The sequence below is a fragment of the Protopterus annectens genome, chromosome 10.part0, assembly GCF_019279795.1.
Source record: "Protopterus annectens isolate FY-2018-M chromosome 10.part0, PAN1.0, whole genome shotgun sequence".
Taxonomy (NCBI): Eukaryota; Metazoa; Chordata; order Ceratodontiformes; family Protopteridae; genus Protopterus; species Protopterus annectens.
This window is the reverse complement of record NC_056744.1, coordinates 1,399,939,608-1,399,961,546: the sequence shown is the minus strand read 5'-3', so window position 1 is coordinate 1,399,961,546 and position 21,939 is coordinate 1,399,939,608. Positions and strand designations below refer to the sequence as shown.

Below are 21,939 nucleotides of genomic sequence, written 5' to 3'. Positions count from 1 at the left end.
ATCAGGAAACTTTTGACAGGTTTAGCTTGGACATGTACATTATAAGGATCTTAGTGGGCATGTTTGACCCCCCATAAGAGCAGTGGAGGAATACGTGGATTTCCTATTCCTGTGGACACCAAAGTATGTATAGCCATCACTATACCTGCTATCGGGATTTCCAGAGACAGACTGGGGACACCTTTAGGATCTCACAGGCTTCTGCTTCGAGGATACGGAAGATGTTTCTGGATGCACTCTTGGGGCATGTGGATCAGTATATCTATTTCCCAGTATCACCTCAGGACCAATTTCAGAGTATGAATGCCTTTTATGGGATGGCACATTTCCCTGATGTACTTGGTGCAACTGATTGCACCCATGTTGCAATTAGGGCTCCTCCTGGGTGAGTAGTACCATAATAGTAAGGGCTCCCATTCTATCAATTGCCAGGTAGTGTGTGTGTGTGATGCATGGGAGTTTATCACCAATATCTCTACCCAGCATCCTAGCAGTGCACACAGTTCCTATATCTGGCATACTAGTTCACTTTACCATCTCTTCCTGCATGGTGAGATGCCCAGTGGTCATCTTGCTGGCAAGTGGTAACTTTTTCTTTAAGTACGTAGTTATTAATGAACACCATTTCAGATGCCTGGATGAGTATAGGGTTGCCCTTCAGTATGACTCAGCTACTGTGTGTAGGATGTTCATTGCTATTACATTTTGCATAATAGAATTAAGCGTCAGTCTGGTGGTGAAGTGACACATGCTGTCACTCCAGCTCCACTTGTAATCCCACTATGACTAAAGATGACCAGCTGGAGCTTTAGTAAGGGACCCCATGTGGCAGCCTTGTGCATGACATACAGCTGCTTAGGTTAACAGATGACATCAAGTTCAGAACTATGGACCAGGACATTCAGGTTAGTTAAGAGTTTCCTTGATACCTGTGGGCTATGCTGTGTGGTGCATGGTCTTTTGGAGCTGTTCATCTGACATTCTCTCTCATCTTAAAATATTTTTTTACCACTAGATGTTTGCCTGAGTGCTCACTGATTCCTGTGTAGTGATGCTGAATGGTAGCAAATCAATAAATAAGTCAATAGCTACTTGTGCTCTATTTAATATATTTTTTAATTATTTAGTATTCAATAGAAGAACTGTCTGTCAGTAGTGAGAAATGTAACTTTTATTTTCAATTTATCTGTAAAGAATTATGTTACACTGCACTTCATATATATTACTTAGTGTCATGTAAAATACTAATGAGACCAGAATCTTTCTTCTTCTGTGCACTGATGAGGTACGTACATACTTAACACATGTACACAGACTTCCCTCATCCTCACAACACAGTTGCATTTAATTACAAATGTACAAGACTGCAACTTCATAATATGGTGAAAGTAATAACTGGAAAGGGAATAATTTCGCATACAAGTCCACCCCCCAACACCAACTAATCCTTAAGTTTCATTACACAAACATACTTATAAGGAAATCTTAAAGTCAGAGTACATCTAGATCAAAGGAGACATACACATCTCCTACTGACAGACCTGGTGATGGTGATGGCACAACAGATCTGGAGGATAGGCTATCATGACAACTGTAAAGTGAGTTAGTCCAATGGTGTGATCTAGAGGAGGAAGGTGATCCTCCTCTGTCAGTGACCTGAAAGTGCTTTGTGACCATGACCTTGACCTGGAACATGAGCTTCTTCTAGGTGCAGATGACCACTGAGAAATGCTCAGTTTGGCAGAGCTGCTCAGAGTTTGGCATTCTTAGCTAGAGATCTGAAGTGCATCTAAGAAAATCCAAGGCATCCACTGAAATCTACAAAAATAATAGAATTCAGGCTTTTTTTTTTGTACTTGTGCACTGTATTTTACTGAACCATTGCTTAATTTTTGCTGTTTTTTTGCTGTTGTTGACTGTTTCATTCTGCATTTTGTACCTTTACTTCTTCCGCTTTAAACAGCATATGCTATATTCAGACTTGCTGAATCTAGACTGCTTGGCATCACTTGAGCACTAAAGCCAGCCATCTTACATTAACAGGGCCTCCCTGCACCCTTGTGGCAGAAGTATGTAGTTCAGGACTCATCTGTGTTGGAGATTTCATGAATAGAGGCTCTGTGAGGGGACTTTTCTATTGGTAGATTGTGTGAGAACTGTTTATATTCATTTGTATTTAAGTACTACAGGTTTGTGCTCAGTTGGCAGAGCTGCTTAGAGTTTGGCATAGCTGCGAACCATGTAATGGGGGTTAGTGGTGGTTATCAGTGCCCTGTTCAGACGCAAATGCCTAGAATCATATTTTTTCCCTGAACATCACTCAGTGTACCACTCTTAGGCTTTTCTGCTGCTCTTCAGGCAACTTGGCTGTGCACTGCTGCACTGTAAGCAGCTTAGCTAAGCACAGACAAGCACCACCCCACTTTCCTGACCAATCCTACTTAAGTCCCCTTGCTAATCTCAGAGAAATAGCTGATCTTTTGCCCTCTCACATATGAGGAATTACCTGGTGCTACGTAAAGTCAGTTTCCCAACATTTCTCCACACAGCCCGATTGACATGGGTATCCTGAGATAATGTAGCAATTGTCTTGTTGCTCCTAAAGAAAACAAATACAGTATATGTGAGAGATGCCACTATACCATGAAACTTGAATCAGTCCTCTCACAAAACAATAAACAAGACATCAAAAAGGATGTCAGCTCACACACTTCTCCTCTTACACAAGATAAGTTCATGACATATAAACCCAAATACGTGGGGTTAGTCACCAAGAACCTATCAAGACCAGAGACCTCCCAGGTGCAAACAACCCTCTCATACTGGTACATGAACCAAATCCACCAGTACACATAACAACATGTATAACAATGTCACAACAATTAAGCCCCTAATGCAAAGCACTTCAGAACCAAAAGTCCTAGCCATAGGCAACTCAGTAGTGGGAAACACAGATGTCCCTCTCAGTAGGCTGGACAAGAAGGTCACAGTCAGCTGCCTGTCAGGTGCCAGTATCCACCAAGTCATTTACATACTCAAGTCACTCAGCAGGAATTACAGTTATGACTGTCATAGTACATGTTGGAGTGAAGGACTGGACTATATTAAGAGAGACATGACAGAGCTCTCAGATTATGTGTGCCAGGCAGGTATGTCCCTAGCGCAGAGCAGAATTCTACCTTCACCTAGAATGGTGACACAGTACAAAAAAAAATGATTGATTTTAACAATTGGCTTAACTTTTGGTGTCACTCCAAGGGGATCCAGTATCTTTCAGCCTGGGAAGACATGGTCAACAGACCTCCATTCTTCACCAGAGATGGTCTTCACCTGTCTCCTCAAGGCTTTTAGGATATTGGCAAAGATACTTGCCTCTCCCATACATAATTTTTAGGTTATGTCAAAACAACAAAACTTCTGTAGACAAATACTCTAGAGACAAACTCAAGGCTATGCTGTTTAATGCTAGGAGCCTAAACAGTAAACTGCACTCCCTGGAAGCACTCCTGACCTTAGAAGATGCTGAAGTCTACACAATCACTGAGACTTGGTTCAAGGCTACAGAGAGTACCCCAGCTGTGCAGGACTACAATGCCTTCCACACTTTCAGAACCCAAAATGAGTGTGAAAGAACCAAAGCTGGATGTGTATTAATTTTCATTAAATCCAAATACACCTCACCACTGGTGAAACAGTATGACTCACTTGAGCTACTCCAGGTCCAAATAACTATAGGTAGAATACCCAACCACATCATAGCTTTCTACAAGTCTCCCACCCTGAACCAGGAGAAGCACACTGTCTACCTGGACTTGCTTGAAATGCTCAATATACAGTCAAACACCTTGGTCATGGCAGATTTCAAATACCCATCCATTGATTGGGCGACATACACGAGCACAAACATGACTGCACTGAGGTTCCTGGACTTTGTTAACTCAAATGCACTGGAACAGTTAGTCTGCACCCCCTCAAGAGGCTCTAATGTCCTAGATCTAGTACTCACCAATATGGGGGCTTTACTGCACTATCCCCAATGTGCTGCCCTTCCTAGGTAAGTCAGATCATAAATATATCTTCTTGGAAGTAAAGATCAGACTTGACAGCCCCACAGGAGTAAAGCAAATAAAAAATGTTTTTCAAATCAAACTATATCCATGGCATAAATGGTTTCAAAGCCCTTGCTAACACAGGCAACAATGGCTCCTATGTGGAGAAGTACACAAATGCCCTGTACAACCACTTAAACAAATACATTGACTTGGTGGTACCTGACAGGACTAAAACCAGGTCCTCTTGTAAAAACAAACTGCCCTTATGGACTGTAAGTATAAATAAGCTATATAACAAAAGAAAGAAACTGATATCCAAGATCAAAAACAAATGTACTCAGCAAAGGAAATTACCCTATGCAGCCTAAACAAGCAAATCAGAAACCTTATAAAGTCCTCTAAAGTTAGTTATGAGATTAGACTGGATAATCATAAGTCATCCGAAACCTCAAATGGAATATCCAGCTATGTGCTGAGCTTATAGTGGACGGCACCACTCATACTGAACCTGAAGAAATTGCCAACCTGCTAGCTGACAGATTTGGGTGGCAATTTCAGTCACCCTGTCTCCACCAGCCATACTCCATATCATTTATGATACCTGTCCTCTACCAATTATCTTCAAAGAACAAGTCATTCAAGTGCTCTCTGAGGCCATAAATATGGCCTCTAAGGGACCAGATAACATCCCAGGCTGCATACTAAACAACCTAAAAGAAGATCTAGCAGAACCACTTAGCTTTCTCTTTAACCACAGCTTGAGCATTAGTTTTGTGAAAGAGGAGTGGAGAACAGCAACAATAATCCCCTTACACAAAGAAGGTCCATATATCAACCATGGTAACTATATACCAATTAGTCTGACCAGCGTTATCTGCAAGGCCATGGGAAGAGTCATCACAGACCTTATCAACCAGAACATGGGCAACCTTCAAACTCATGATTACACTCAGTTGGGTTTCAAGGGTAGATCTTCCTTATTAAACCTGGTGAACATCTTCTGAGAAAGTCACCAAAGCCTTGGATGAGGGTAAAGCAGTACACACAGCCTGCCTTGATTTAGCCAAGGTGTTTGACACAATTCCCCACTCAGGGATCATTGAGAAACTCCTCCAACTGGATATTAATCAATTTATCACTAGGTAGGTAACAAACTGGCTCACAAATAGAACACATACTTTTAAAATTGGGAAATTTACTTCCACCAGTAGACCAGTTACCAGTGGTATACCACAAAGATCTATACTGGGTCCTCTACTGTTTGGAATTTATTTTATGAAGTCCGGTCAAAAGTAGATGGCCTGTGGCTTACTAAGTCTGCAGACAACTGTAAACTGGGCACAATCATAGAATCCCTCAACAATATTAACAAATTACATAAGGGACTGACACAGAAAAAGACTGGTGTTAGGGCCATGGACTGAAACTAAATGCAGAAAAATGCCTCATTATCCTCTTTGGCAAAGAAGTAGCCCCTGCTATTTATGATATAGATAGCACCCCTCTAAGCTCAAACACAGTGGCATGAGACTTGGGAATGCAGGTTGATAGCAACCTAAACTTCAATCACCATGTTTTCACAGTAGTAAGGAAAGCATTCTACACCACCCCTCTCATAAATAAGGGCATCAAGTCCAAGACCAGGGTGGTCATAATTCCATTGTACTCAGCCCCTATAAGACCACTGATTAAGTACAATGCTCCCTTCTGTATGTGCCTCACCAAGCACCTGCAGCAGCTTGAAAGACCATAGAGTTTTTTAACCAAGGGAATTCACGGCCTCCAAGACATGACCTACATGGAAAGACTGAAAACCTTATCACTGTACTCTGCATCATACAGGCTGCTGAAAGGTGACCTGTGCCTGGCCCACAGAGCAGTCGCAGATTCTGTCCTAATGCAAATGCTGCACATCTGCAAATCAAATGAGACAAGAGTCATTCACTCCAGGGATCTCAACTTAGCCTGTGACATTAACAGAACTTGCGCAAGAGACAGATACATCTCCCAGAGATTGCCGCTCCTCTGGAATAAGCTCCCATTTCATGTAAAGCAGAGCTCCTCAATGACCTTATTTAAGCGTAACCTTGACAACTGGATGGGTAATGGCAAATTCATCCCGGTGGTGGCACCTATGGCACTCAAGGACAGGGGCACTCAGTGCAGATCACAGTATCAATATGCGAACAACGACCACCTAACTATGGTAAATTAGGGTACTTGGATTTTTTACATGGCAAGACTTGTAAATGCCCTAGGGGCCATTAGCCTAGTAACCTCCTATCAACCTATGTTGATATTGCTCACTGTGAGTGCTGATGTTACTGTCTTGATAGACAGTGTTAGTATCAGTTGACCCCCCCTTCCCCGTGTCTGAACTGTCACGCCTCCCCTTCCTCTGGTTAAACTGAGTCCGACTTGACTCCAGTATGTCTGAGCCAGTGTATGAATGGAGGCTACACTGATGCCTGGTGTGCCACCATACTATGTATTAGTGACACCATGGCATTATCCTTTCTCTCTGCCACTTCAAAGTATTGCTTGAAATCTTCACACTTCCACTGTAGGACTCTAACCATTTCTAGCTGAGTCTCTTTTGGACTGGTTTGAACCCTAACTATGTCACGGCACATTTCCTGTTGTGCTACCAATGCTTTACATATTTCCTGATGTAGTTCAAAGTAATTTCTGTGCACCTCTTTGTAATGTTGTCACATTGGGAAAAGTGGTCTCACACTGCCTGCCTTCAGCCTGAAACTGCTCTTCTGCCTGTTGAGACATTGGTGTAGAAGTGCAGGCTTGCTCCTGGTGTGGAATGTCAACATTTGTTTAACTTTGTGATGCAGTGTCACTTTCTGTAGAGTTGTTAACATGTTATGAGGTAACAGAACCTGTTATTACATTGGGAGACTGTCTGCAACTTCTCTCAGGGTGCCTCATGAATACTACTACATTAACCTCATCATCAACCCTATTATCATCAGCAAAACCCATTCTACTGCTGACTTCATCCACACTGATATCTATTGGTACAGTGGGGAGGGATTTACCATGAAGTCTGCCTTCATTTTCATTAGCTGCTGATGCATAAGGCTGACCTAATAATAATGAATTGTGATGTGATTAATTACAGCGCTGTTTGTCACCATTCAATGTTAAACCTTTAAAAGGTGTATACACCATAGGTTCATAAGTGTGTACTAGGCTAATGGCCCTAGGGCCTTTACAAGCCTAGCCATAGAATTACCCTGGCATAGTGCCACCTGACCTTAATTCCCAGTGCCTCTGTTGAGTAGAGCCACTGGAGTTATCCCCGGGGTGAATTTTCTGTTTCCCATCCACTCATCAAGATTTCTCTTGAAGAGGGTCAGCGAGGTGCTCTGCTTGACATGTATGGGAAGTCTGTTCCATGCCATGGTCAGTCTTTGGGTTATGAACCTGTCCCTCCAGCATGTTTTGTTAATTGTGGTAATGAGGTTGAGGTATCTGGAGCATGTGGTGCTGAGGGATTGGGATTTCTTTAGATGTAGCATTTCTAACTGAGCTGGGTCAGACATGGCTTTGTAAGTCAAGCAGAGATCACCTCTAAGTAGGTGATATGAGACAGAGAATAGTTGGAGTTTTTTGAGTCTGTCCATATAGGACAAGTGTTTAAGGCCTAGGATCCTCTTTGTGAGGTACTTTTGCGGCCTCTCCAGTTGTTGCAGGTGTCTAGTGAGGTACATGCCAAATGGGGCATTGTACTCTATGACTGGCCTAATGAGGGAAGACTACAGGGAGACAATGACTTCTTTCTTCCTGGATGTAAAACCCTTATTAATGAGATGTGCCACATAGAAGGACTTTCTGCCCACAGTGGCAATGTCATGATCAAAAGAGAAGTTGCTATCAACCTGTGTTCCCAGATCTCTTATAATGCCTTCTGTGTTCAGTGGACTACCATCAATGTGGTAATTCATGGAAACTGGGTGTTTCCCAAAGGGGATAACGACACATTTTTTGGCATTGAGCTTAAGGCCATGGTTCTGACACCAGTCGGTTGTCTCAGTGAGGCTATTCTGTAGGATGTCAACATCACTTGGGGAGTTAATAATAGCTCCCAACTTGCAATCGTCTGTGAAATTTGTCAGCCAGAGTCCCTTCGTGTTGGCCTGGACTTCAGAGAAGTAGATACAAAACAGGAGAGGACCCAGGACCAAACCCTATGGGACTCCACTGGTGACTAGTCAGCAGTCTGACTTGGAGTCAGCTACTTTCACACTGTGGGTTCTATCTGTGAGCCAGTTTGCAACCCACCTAGTGATATAGGGGTTAATGCCAAGCTTAGTGTGTTTTTCTATGATTCCTGAGTGGGGAATGGTATCAAAAGCCTTAGTCAGATCAAGATAGGCTGTATGAACCACCTTGCCTTCATCCACAGTTCTGGTGACTAAGTCAAAGAAGTCAACCAAGTGGAGCAGACATGATCTACCCTTCACAAAACCAAACTGTGTGGGATCCAGAGTTTGGAGATTCCCTATATCCTTTTTTATTAGGTCCATGATGATGCATTCCATAGCTTTGCATATCAGACTCATCAGGCTAATGTGGTGATAGTTCCCAAGGACTGTAGTCACTCCTCCTTTGTGGAGATGAATGACTGTAGCAGTGTGCCATTTGGCAGGAACAAAGCCTGAGGTGAGGCTGTGCTTGAACAGGACACAAAGGTGAGGTGCCAGTTCACTCTGTAGTTCATGTAGAACACAACCAGGGATATTGTTAGGTTCCATAGAAGCTGTATTATTGGCCTTGGACAGCACTGTTTTAACCTGTGCAGCAGTATTACTGGGTGCCTGCCAATCTACTGGAATTGTGATTGGTCCATTGGGGGAGAGGGGTAAAGTTGGCACTGAATCTGTCGGCCAGTATATTGGCAATATCTGTTGGCTCAGTATAGGAGGTACCATTGTGCAGTATCTCACAGCAAATCTGGGCATTGCCATGGAGATTCTTTACATAACTATAGAAGGCCTTGTGGTTGTCTTTACTATCTGCTGCAATTCTGTTTTCATAGTTTGCTTTAGAGGATTTGATGAAGGATCTCAACTGTCTGGAGGTGTACCCGTCTTTAATGAAGATAGAGACTCCACTACCTTTAGTCTTTCCGACTTCATTTTGGGGTCAGAAAGTGTAGAATAATGTATAGTCTGGTAAGGCAGGAGTGCTCTCCTCAGCCCTGAACCAAGTATCCGTGACTGCAGATACATCAGCATCTTCCAGTCTCCAGTGTGTGCATTTTCAAATTATGGCTGCTAGCATTGAGCGGCATGACCTTCAATTTACTTTTTGACAGATCTTTCATGTTGGAAGATTTGTCTTTGGGACATTGCATAAAAAAGGCACAATGGGGGAGGCAAGAGCTTTGGCCAAGATCCGGAACCCCAGGGGTGACAGGTGGAGACCATCTCTGGCAAAGTACTGAGGCTTGTCAACCATGTCATCCCAGGCAGACATATATTGGATCCCCTTGGAAAGACACCAGAAACTAAGCTACTTGTTGAAGTCAATCATTTTTTGTTGGTATTGTGGCATCCTTCTTGGTAAAGGCAAGATGCTGCTAAGGGCCAGGGTCACACCAGTCTGGAATACATAGTCTGAGAGCCGAATCACAGAGCTCAATCATGTCTCTCTTCATATAGTCCATGGAGGTATGTCTCAAGTCATTCACACCAACATGGATAATGGCAGAGTCATACTTGTACCTGTTGTGGAGAGACTTAAGTGCATGTGTGATGTGGTGGATTCTAGCACCTGACAAACAGCTGACTGTGACCTTCTCCTTATTAAGCCTGGTGAGGGGGACATCAGTGTGTCTCACTACTGAGTCGCCAACAACTAGTATGTTTGGTTTATTCTTATGCCTTATGGGCTGCGTTGGTTTATTGTTATGCCTGCCTAATGGGCTGTGTTTTACTGTGTGCGATGTGATTGGCATTGTGTGTGGAATGTTTGTGAGTGTGTTTTGGGGTCCCTGTTGTTTAGGTAAGTTTTTCTTGAGGACCCCTGCATAGGTGGGTGTGTGACTCTGTGATGTGGGTAGTGTAGTGTGGTGTTTGTGCTGAAAATCTCCTCTTTGCCAGGAGTACTGAATGTGGTGCGAGAGATCATGGATTCCAGCAAGTAGAATAATTATGGAGAAGTGGACTGTCTGTGAACATGAGGCAGTTGCTACACTAAGTATGCCGATGTCGACCATACTGGCAGGGGAAACTTATGGGAATTCCTCATAAAATCTATTGCTTAGAACATCAACTATTTTGCATGAATAATCAAACAAATTCAGGCCAGGCTCAGGGGGAGGATGGCCCCCCTGTTGTAGACTCCCTCCTTTGTCTGGTGTCATAAGGCAAATATTTTTATTTGAGCAAATACTTCTTAAAATCTCATTTTCATGGGGATTCAAGTTAAATCGCATCTGCCCCTTTACTCTTTTGACACTTAACAAATCAGGAATATCCAATTCCCAAATTCTTCCAAAAAGAGACACTACGGTTCATTTGTTTTATCAAGCTTCTGACTTTTGGGATTTTATTAACCTTCTCCAGTCTCTCTCATTGATCTTGATATAGCTGTCTTTGTCTATTACATCAAGCAACTCTTCTCTTAACTCATTTTCTTCCATACTGAGGGCATATCCCTTTTGTCTGTCTTCTACGAGTTAATGGCAGTGATGAGCAATCAGGTCATCTAGGTATGGAAATCCTCAGAATCCATGCAGTCTCAAGTGAGCTGATACTACTGCCATGGATTTGGTGAACACCCTAAAGGCTGTGGTGAGGCCAAAGGCCAGTACTCTGAATTCATAGTGGCTAGCTCCCAGCCAGAAGTGTAAGAACCTCCTGGATCGCCTGTGAATTTTTATGTGATAGTATGCATCCTGGAAGTCTATGGAGCACATCCAGTCATCCTTTTCCAGAAATGGAAGAATGGACTGAAAAGTGACCATATGGAATTTGGTTTGACAAACTGATTTGTTTAGCTTTATGAGATCTAGAATAGGTGTCTAGTCCCTTGTTTTTTTGGCACTAAAAAGAACCTTGAGTAAATTCTGGATCCTATCTGGTCTGGGGGGACCTTTTGGATGACTCACTTTTCTATCAGCTTTTGTATTTCTAGTGCTGCTTGTTCCCTTTGACTGGGTGGAACATCTTCGATTCTTTTGTAAGAGGATGGGGTTAGTGAAAAGAGAATAATATACCCTCTGGATATAATTTCCTGCACCCAATTGTCAGAAGTTATTTATAGCCAAGCTCTCTGGTGCAGGGAAAAACAACCCCCAACTACCTCCAGAGGAGGGCACTCATAGGCCTCCTTTCAGGAGCACTGGAAAGGTTTACTGAAAAACAAGTCTCAGAAACCTTGGTTTCATGGACCCCCCCCCTCTGCCACAAGGGTGGCATCTTCCACTGGAGCTCCCCCCTCTACCCCTGGGGGAGCTGCCACTACGTGTGTCAGGAAAAGACCCCTGGGACTTCTTGAACCACATTTTTCCACCAGTGCGCTGGTTCCTCGAGAAAGGTCCCTGAGTTGTGGAAATACATACACCCACTGCAGAGTGAGTCGCTCCACCCTTTTCACACCTAGTGAGTGTGTCTTTAACTTTGGGCCCAAACAAACAAGTGCCATCAAAGACAGCACTGACAAACATAGACTTGAAGGGTTCTGCGAAGTCACACAAACACATCCAGGCATGTTTCCTTAAGGTTCCGCCTGGACCAATGACTCCTGTCATCCCTTCGGTTGCATGAGAAATGAACCTCATGGATGAGTTGGAGATGGTCGTTAGGGTGGGCAACTGAGAAGTTACAGAGGCCTGAACGTTTTCAGAAATGACTCCTGAGTGGGTATCCAAAAGTTCTTTAATCAGATCGCCCTGCAACCTCATAAAATGTGCCAGGTAATTCAAGGACTATAAGGTAACGATCAATGAAGCATAAATTCACTTCTCTAGCCTAGCCATCATCCTAGACTCCCTGTTAGGAGGATGAATAGTGGAACTTTCATGAATCAGTTTCATTTGGTAGCTGCTGCCATGACAATGGCATCTACTGGTAAGCCTTGGTCCAGAAGGGTTTGTCTACAGGTACAGTTATGATTTTGTCTGGTCTCTGGGGTATTGCTCAATAGAGTCGGGGGCCTTCCATGCCCACTAAGCGATCAATTCAATGAGTTCATCAGCGGGCGGGGTCACCCAAGAGGTAGATGGTCAGGCACCAAAGGCTTGAAGGGACACAGATTCCTCTGCTGTAGGACTGCTGGGCTGTCAACCACCTCTCTGTTTCAGAATTTCCATGATGTCTCCAAAGGAGACATCATCAGGAGGTGATCATGGAGATCCTTCACCCTCCTCAAAATCTGTGTCTTTAGTGTACGATTCTTCAGGGGAATCAGTGTGTTTCCTCTTACACTTCCTCTTCCAAGGAACCTCCTCAGTGGTGGGTTCTGGGGAGGTGTTGAAAGAAGATGTTCCCAAATGTGGGGTTCCCTGAGGCCTCAACACCCACTGTCCAGCTGGTGGAAGTAGATGAGGCTCTGGTGCAAGGAAGGTTTTACTGAGGGGGGGTAGAATCGACTGGTGTCTTGAAAAGCCAAGGCCCTCTCCACTGCCTTGAAAGCCAATCTGCCAATGGTAGAAAGGGAGACTGGGTCTGAAAGACTAGAACTTGGCACCACAGACCCCCCCCCCCCCCAAGGCCGAAGCCAGAGCTGAGCTGATCACTGCCGAAGCCCCAAGGAGAAGAGATGACACCAAAAAAACTTGGGTCTACTCAAACTCCTCGGAACTGACAGGACAGACACAGATCCAGGATGTCTTTGGTTCTGAGTGAGCCGGAGAACTCAGGGACACAATCAGCGCCAATGAAGAAAACACCTTCAGGACCAAGACAGTTGGTGCCGGACAACTCAGAATCAAGGACTCTGAACTAACTACAGAAGTCAGAGGAGGAAAAGTGCTTGCAGTGGTGGAAGCAGAAGGACCCTGACCCAATGAGATGGAATGCCTACAGTTCCAGTGAATCACTGTGCCCACAGAATCTTCCTCTTTTTCAGTAAGACTCTGGGAGGAACAGGTAGTTTTTGCTGAGTATGAAGTCGGTCAATCCAGAAAAGGGGATGATAATCTATCTGGGAATGGATCGACAAATAAGAATATCTAGACCTAGGTATTGTAATAAATTATCTAGTCAGTGCCGATGAATATGGTACCGATGACAGAACCTTGCCTGTGGTTGGTACTGACAAAACTGTTGGGTGCTGAAGGTTCAGTACTCGGAGTTCTGAAGCAACTGAAGGATCTAACAATAAAAAACAAATATTTTGCTGTTCAGTGTCAGCAAGGTATTGGTACTGAGGTACTGCATTTCTTGGCCTCCACTGATTTCATAGAAAAGGAGGAAGCAGGACTGAACACAGAAGATTTAGGCTTAGGTCTGTGCGATTCAAAAGACGGTGACCCAGAAATGGCCACTCCAAAAGAAGAGTCCAGCAAGCCTTTTAATTTATTTTTCCATTCCATCAATGCCCGATTACTAAAGGCATGGCAGATGGAGCAATCCTCCTAGAGATGTAGCAGCCCCAGACAAAAAATACAAAGGGAGTGCTGATCGGAGAATGGAATCTTATGTGCATACTTTGCACATCTCTTGAAGTTAGAAGGGGCTTTCTCTTTTCCTTTATCTTTATGAATAATAGAAGTGGGAAAGAAAGCACCACAAATGCATGCACTCAAGGAGTTCAGCTCTCACAGAAAAACAAACACGTCAAAAAACTACAGTGAAAGACAGAAAAATTGTTTTTTTTTTTTTTTTGAAAGGTAAAGGGATTTGCATACCAATGATGGCACTGAAGAAGGCTACCAAAAGGTAGGGAAGAGATACTAGCGATAGTACCTAACAGTACAAAAAGTACGGAAAACAGAAACAGGAAAGACTAGCAAAAGGTGTGATGATTAGTATAGATGAATGTTTAATAAGAAGGGGGAAATCAGAAAAGAAGAATTAGAAAAATATCACTTATCTGCTTGTAAGCTCAAGAGTAATGCAAAACCACATCTGAAGCTGAAAGCGGCAAATGAGATCTGAGGTAATGAACCAGTTGCATTATGAGTAGAGGGGGAAGATGAGAGTTTTTGGTTGCTACAAGCTTTAGCAAGCGGCAGAGTCAGTTCTAAGGGATAGGAACCAAACCCATACAATGAGGATAACATGAAAATTGACAACTTCAGATCTATTATTAACCAATTGGTCTTATAGACACACAACAATCTTAAACCATTATTATACTTTTTATGAATATAATATCTAAAAGACTGGCAGACCTCCTTCCACAAATAATAAACACATACCATTGTTGGTTTATTCAGGAATGAATCACGATTGACAATATAATAAAGACACTGAAGATAATAAGGGAACCACAGTAAGAGACAGGTGGCTGTTTTATCCTTAGATGTAAAGAAAGTCTTCAACGGGTTAAACCATGGGTTTATATTTATGGTATTAAAGCACATGGGATTCACTCAAGACTAAACAAAACATGATTAAAGAGAAATAATCTCAAACAATAGCACACTAATAGCTGTTGTTGTTTGAGAACAGCAGCAGCCAAACTAACGGGAAAAACATCAGGAAATTTTAAACTAACTAGAGGGGCCCAACAAGGATGTCCATTATACCCATTATTATCTGCTCTAGATTTAGAAACCCTAGTGGGAAAAAATAAGATCAGATGTAAAGTGCTACGAATGGGAAGATGAAGCTTTGAAAATAAGTATTTACGCAGATGATGTAATATTAATCCGAGGAGACCTACAAGACCTATAAATAAGGAAAATTCAGAAGAACTGCAAAAACCTTAATCTATTACTTGATCATATGCTCTTGATTTACAAATTGCATATGGTCCAAAATATTTTATATCTGACTCAGTCATTCTGGACTTTTCCAAATAAAGGGTATTATAAACTATAAAGTTGAAAGAGATTTTCAGTGGGCAGGAGGGTGACCTAGAGTGAAATGGAGTATGCTAGTACAACCAGCAGAGTTAGGAGGATTGGGTACCTTAGGGTCTATATTACATAGTCGAAGTTCCGTAACTCTGAACACCTAATGGTCGAACCATTATGTTCGAAGCTACGAAACTTCGACTATAAAAAAAAAAAAAAAAAAAATACAACAAAATAAATTGTTGTAAGCAGGGTTCAAGCCCCTCTGCACCCCCCACACCCCCGCTACTTAAATATACCAACTCCGAGATCGCACCACATTGAACATAATGGAAATCTCTGCTTATGGAGATTTCCATTCAAGCGGGCAAACTTTTACAAATTCGAATTTATGGTCTCAACCATATGTGGTTCGAACTTGTAAAAGTTGGACTACGTGATAGGAACTCGGTACCTTAACAAAAGAAAATTATATGAAAGCAGCAATGTTAGCATGGTGGACTGGGATACAAATAATTTTGAAGAAAAATGGAAGCAGATGATAATATTTTAACACCCAAAATTCAAAGATTATGACTGGTTAGATAAAATCTGGGGGGTGAAACTAGGGGACCTGGTTAGACATAATCTGAAGGGTGCAACTGGGGGACCTAGGAAACCTGCAAGTGGGGTTCTTGGCAGGGGAGGCCAGTAAAGTATTTCAAAAAAGGGATTACAAAATGAAGAGAAGATATCTTTACTACAGGTGATTGAATAGATGAGAAGAAAAAAACTATAGTGGTTTGGAGGTGGGGGCAACAGAAAATGGAGGAAATACATTAGGATCAACTCATGGAGAGGAGATAAAAAAATTAACTAGGAAGAAATCAGTAAGAAATATAACATTTGAAGTGGTTAAATTTACAATACTGAGTGATCAGGTAAGAAAAAGGTCACTTTAAACTATTGGGAAATATAACGAAATGAGTGGCTGGGGCTGGTTAACATGGCTTTTGGAGTTCAGAGTAAAGAAAAATTAGAGGAGAGAATGATGCCAAAATTATATAAATTATTGCAAGAGACTGAGAATGAAGAATAAACTCGAATTGGGAACAAACAAAACAATGTATATGTAGACATGGTTAGAAATCTGTTCTATGCCTAAGAAAGCAATAAAGGTGATGAAATTCAGCATATTTGTGTGGAAGTGCTTACAGAAGTATCTTTACACATCAGCAAAATCAAGTAGAATTTACCTGGGGGTACCCGCCATGCAGTGGAGGTGTGAGGAGGAAGATTAGCAGGAAAATTGGCAACATATTTTTTGGGAATGCAGAAGATAAGCAGATTTCAAACAGGACTTAAGTTATCTGAGAAATAACTTGAGTGGGCATAGTAGAATTTTGCAAAGAGACAGTACACTTGACATGGATCAAAATGCTGATGGAATGCAAAGAAAGCCATTACCAGAAAGTGGAAAAATCCGATAAACCAAATGTAAAGGAAGTGAAGGACTGTTGAAAAGGCTAAGGAAAACAAAATGGGGCTTCTGTAAAACAATTTAACTCAAGGTGGTAAAAAATGAGCACACATATGGGGGGGAATCTAAGAGGAAAAAGGATGAGGACAATAAGCAGAGAGAGGAAGGGCACCACTGATGAATTGACCTGTATATAGTGTATAGTTATTAGAAATGGGCTATCACCATCCTTATACAGCATTATAAGCTTTACTCATTCATCATGTACTATTCTCACTCAAACTTTCTCCACCCATTTCTCTAAAATATAAAAAATGTATTACTAAATTCATAAAACTAATTACACACATAGCAATTCAACTCATTCTTAGTGGAGACATGCACCCTAATCTAGGACCCCAAAAATACACTGCTCACTCAAATTCTCAACGCACCTCTCAACCACAAAGCTTTTTTAACCATCCCAAGAAAGGAGCTGATCTACTATTACTTAATATTAACATCAGAAATATTCTTAAAGTTCAAGAATTACATGCCACCAGAACTTCTTACTAACCATACATTATCTTAATAACAGAAACCTGGCTAAAACCACACATCACCAACAATGATATTATACTGTCAGGATACAATAACCTTAGACTAGACAGGACTAACAAAAAAGGAGGTGTCACAGCATTCAAAAACAATCAATCTAGTTGCCATTAATCAAAGTACCCCTGACTTCCATAATGCTGAAATCTTGTTTAGAAAACTAATAATTAACTCTAAAAAAACACTTAAATATAGTTGGAGTCTATATCCCCCCCCCAGTAACAACCTCTCTACCGTTGAACACATTCTCCAGTGGACATCATGGGTGATTTCAACATAGACTGGTACACATAGAACTCTAACAAAGCCCACTAATCACATAAATCCTCATGGCTTCTCACAAACAATTCAATTTCCCACTAGGACTGAAAAAAACATTAAAGAGACAGTCTATCCTGAACTGGACGTTAACAAACAGACCCATTTCTCTCTTTACACTCCAGATGTCTCCAAGATATTCTCAGTGACCATTACCCAATCTATTTACTTAGACATCGAAAAAAATAAAGCTCAATACTTACCACCAAATTCGAAACAAAAACAATGTTACTCCACTGAATTTGTAGTCACCCTAAACCAATGTAATTGGTCATCACTCAAGTACCTCCCCCAGCCATAACTCAACTTTCCTTAGGGTCCTGAAGAACCTTGCTCCACCATGGACTGTAAGAATAAAACGCAACTTTACCCCCTGGTTAAGTAAGAAAACTAAATCAGTACTAAAAATGAGAGATAAAGCTTGAGAAAAGTGGCGCACTAACAAAACCTCAGTAAATAAACAGGCATATCTAGAACTAAGGAACAAAGGCAAAAAGCAAATCAGACAACATAAAACAAACCACTACAGTGCCAGCCAAACTAAACATCAAAAAGATGCTCAAAAATTCTGGTCTGCCATAAAAAAAAAATCTTACACCCAGGACAAGCTAGTACACCTTCCCCATCAACCAACAATACTACAGACAGTATAGAAACACAATTTAATAAATATTTTACAGAGTCCATCCTAGCCTTCACAAACAACAACTGCTCTCCCCATCACCTTACTTAGCATCAAATCAGTATGGCAATACCTTCTCCTTCCAACCTGTCCCTATAGAAACTATAAAAATATTTAAGGAAACTGAAGCCAACAACCCTAGCAGCTGATGAAATACCTGCACAGTACCTCAAAATCTCAGCAGAAGCCATCTCCTACCCAGCATCCATCCTTATTAGCTGATCCATCTCAGAACAAAAAGTTCCAACCATTTGGAAAATATCACACATAATCCCATTGCATAAAGGTGGTAACTCAGTAGAACTACCTAACTATCATCCCATTGTGATCTTATCTCTACTATCAAAAATCTTAGAGAGATGCATCCACTCTCAATTACTAAACTATCTTCTAACAATCTTCTTTCTAACACTCAGCATGGATTCCGACCAAAACAGAGCACAACTACTACTCTGAAGTCCTTTATCAATACAGTTAATCGGCACAGAAATGAAGGCAAATTAGTATCCTCTTTCTTGATCTATCCAAAGCCTTCAGTACAGTCTCTCATAATAAACTAGTAACAGCTCTTTCAAATCTTAAACTCAGCCACTATGCTTTAACTTGCTTCCAAGAATATCTTGCTGGATGACAGCAAGCAGTCAAGTGGTAGCAAAATCACCTCTTCAGTCAGTCACTTTGGAAGTGCCACCAGGCTCTATCCTGGGTCCTTTCCTCTTCACTCTATTTACTAACAATCTTCACATTTCTACCCTACATGCATCCTTTGTCCAGTACACTGATGATTCAACCCTAAGATGCACAGCTCCCTCACTCCAACAACTTCAACTTATAACCCAGCATTCCTTCACTGCAGTAGAATCTTGTCTAGCCAACACTCAGCTCTTTCTTAAGCCCAGTAAGACTAAGCTCAAGCTTTTTCAACCCACAAGAGCCACTGACCACCCTCTATCCACAAATAATGCAATTATTTCTCCAGTACACTATACCAAACTTCTCAGTGCAATTATAGACAGCATCATGAGATTTGACATTCACATAGACCAGATTATTTAAAAAGTACACATAAAAACCTGGGTCATTATACAAACACAAAAAATTCCTCACAAATAACACAAAAGCCACCTTTGCTAGAACCCATCTTGTCTCTACCCTTCTCTATGCATCATCCATACTCACTAACCCAAAGAAATCAGATTTAAGCAAACTTGCTATAATAAAATTGCAGTTTGCCACATAATCTACTTATATATTACATCACTGCCTTGCACTAAGACAGGTTTCTTGGTTAGAACTGCCCAACCTTCTTGCCTACAACCAAATGACCACGGCCCATCAATTACTCTATCAACCAGACAAAACTCCTTGCTCTTATTAACCTCCACCAACCTCACTCTACTAATCAAGTCTTGGGTTCCACCAACAAATCTTTATTAAAGGTATCTAAAGCTAACAATTCAGCTGGAGACTTTCTCTATTCCAACTGCACAGCAAAACTTTGGAATTCTCTCCCCTAAACATAAAAATCTCCAGCACTACATAATTCAAAGAATCCCTTAAAACACACCTAACCAAAACGTGGATATGCTCTTGTACTAACCCTGGCTAAGTAAAACGTCTTTAATTATTACACCTTCCCATGAATTGTAATACATCTTGACAGTATGTTGTAGAATCTCAGAACTTACACTCTCTTTTCATGTATCAAAATCTGTCTAGAATACTTGAAATTATATGTATTGTAAATTCATTATTAATGCAAAAATGTTGAACTTTATGATAAAGTAGCTGTACTGTCGGTTCTAAATCTCTGTACCTAATCAATCAATTCATTATTGTTTATGTATTTGTATAATTTTACCACCATTGTACTCTTGTTTTATCTATTACTGTGGAGCTTTTTTCCCTGAGCCTCCGCTGAAAAAGGACAGAATGTCCAGTTGGACTTTCCTGGTAAAAATGTAAAATAAATAAATAAATAAAATTATCTAATTCCTACAATATAAAGGCAGCATATAAATTGGAAAGGGCACATCCCACAAGGCAAAGAAGAAAAATCTGAAATAATAGTGAATGGATTAGAACAGAATAGACAGAGTGTAATGAGGTCAGAGACAGCAACAAAGTCACACACATGGCTTATCACATATGACTTGTAATAGGTCATAAGTCATTAACTGACATGCAGGGCAGAAAGGATGATACAATGCAACAAAAATAAGGACGGAATTTACCAGGAGCCACAGTTGAATGGATAATTTTAGAAAAGTATGAATGTTTAACAATGGCTCTTGCTCTCACCCAAGATCACTAATCTGCTTTAAAGTTTCATTAAGTACATTGGACACAAGATAAAAAATGAATAATAATTATGTAAATGCAGGTTCCCTTGTTATAACCTTAGTCAATGTTAAAATAAGCAAGAACAAGAAAATGTACAGGCAGCCTGATGAGAAATAATGAGTACCAAACATGAGGATTGCACAGATGGATGGAATAACTGTAATATACGATAATACAGATGTTTATTGGAAAAAAAAAAAAACATGAGTACCCATAAAATCAAACTACACAACAGAAATACACTGTTTTTAGGAGGCTAAACCCTTCTTCATCTCAAAAGAAATGAAAATAGACTGAATGGAGATAGTGTAAACCAGCCACAGCTGTATGTTACCATACACACATCCTTTGATGGACTTGCATCCCACCCAATATTGATTCTTGCTGTACAACCACTGATAGCCAGGCTAGGTTTATCTCCACATAATCCTGATTTGGATAATGGATATTGAAAATTAAATAATTACCAGAAGGGGCATTTGTATATATTTCAACTGGACAATGTGCTTATAACATCATGAAAAGGAAAGTATCTTTAATTAAATACAAGTTATGAATGGAAATGCATTTAATAATACCAACATGTGTCTAAAGAGAACCTCTGTATAATATGTTTACAAAATGAGGTTATGCATGGATGAGGAGACCACAAGTGCTATTTACTGTACTTGTACATTGCAACTTACACTTATTTATTGCTTTAGGCAAGGAGCAGAGCGGTTGTGAATTAAAAGTGTAAATAAAGTTGTTAAATAAATGTAACTTACAATGGCTCATGGCCCTAGCAGTCTGACATAGTACATATGGCATTTCAGTTTTCTCTGGCATTTTAGTGGTAGGTTATTAATTTTTCACCAGTCGGCAGCATTGTAAAAAAGGGGACATCCAACCAATTGCATTAATAAATAAGTGTAAATAGTTACAGGAGCAATTTTAGAAAATGATTCTAAGAACGGTTTAAAAATATTGAAAGAATGACTCTCTAAAAAGGTTCAAGTCACTGCAGCTTTGGACAAAAACTATCTATAGCTCATGGATGCTCTTGAGACAGACAGAGGGCCTTCAAATTAAACATTTTTGCTCTTGAATTTCAAATCATGTGCATTTTAGTGATAAAGTAATAAGCAAAAATTTAGCTTCAATGTCAAATTAATAACTAAACAGTTTTACTTGTTTTTGAAAATCCTTAACAGATTCGTCTTCAATTTCCTTTTCACTACCAAGAGACACCCAAGGTTTGGACAGAGGAGGCTTGTATACAAGTGTTTCTAGTATTTCTTCATCATCTCCTTCATCAACTGACTCTGCTGAAGGCTGATAAGAATAAAAAACAAACATCATTATCCAACTATGCTTCCACAAATATATATATATATATATATATATATATATATATATATATATATATATATAAAACACATGCACTTCTATATTATAAAACACATGCACTTCTATTTTTACATTTATTATATTGTAGTTACAACAAATGAAAATGAAGTATCACTTA

At 40.7% G+C, this 21,939-nt stretch overlaps 1 protein-coding gene across 1 annotated transcript in view; it reads right to left on the bottom strand.

The window, feature by feature from the left end:
* DNAI3 (dynein axonemal intermediate chain 3) overlaps nucleotides 1-21,939 on the bottom strand; it is a 1,549,065-nt gene that overhangs the window by 838,431 nt on the left and 688,695 nt on the right. Inside the window, exon 6 of the mRNA XM_044086876.1 lies at nucleotides 21,603-21,746. Within this exon, the coding sequence (XP_043942811.1) occupies nucleotides 21,603-21,746 (144 nt within the window). The remainder of the gene's footprint in view (nucleotides 1-21,602; nucleotides 21,747-21,939) is intronic.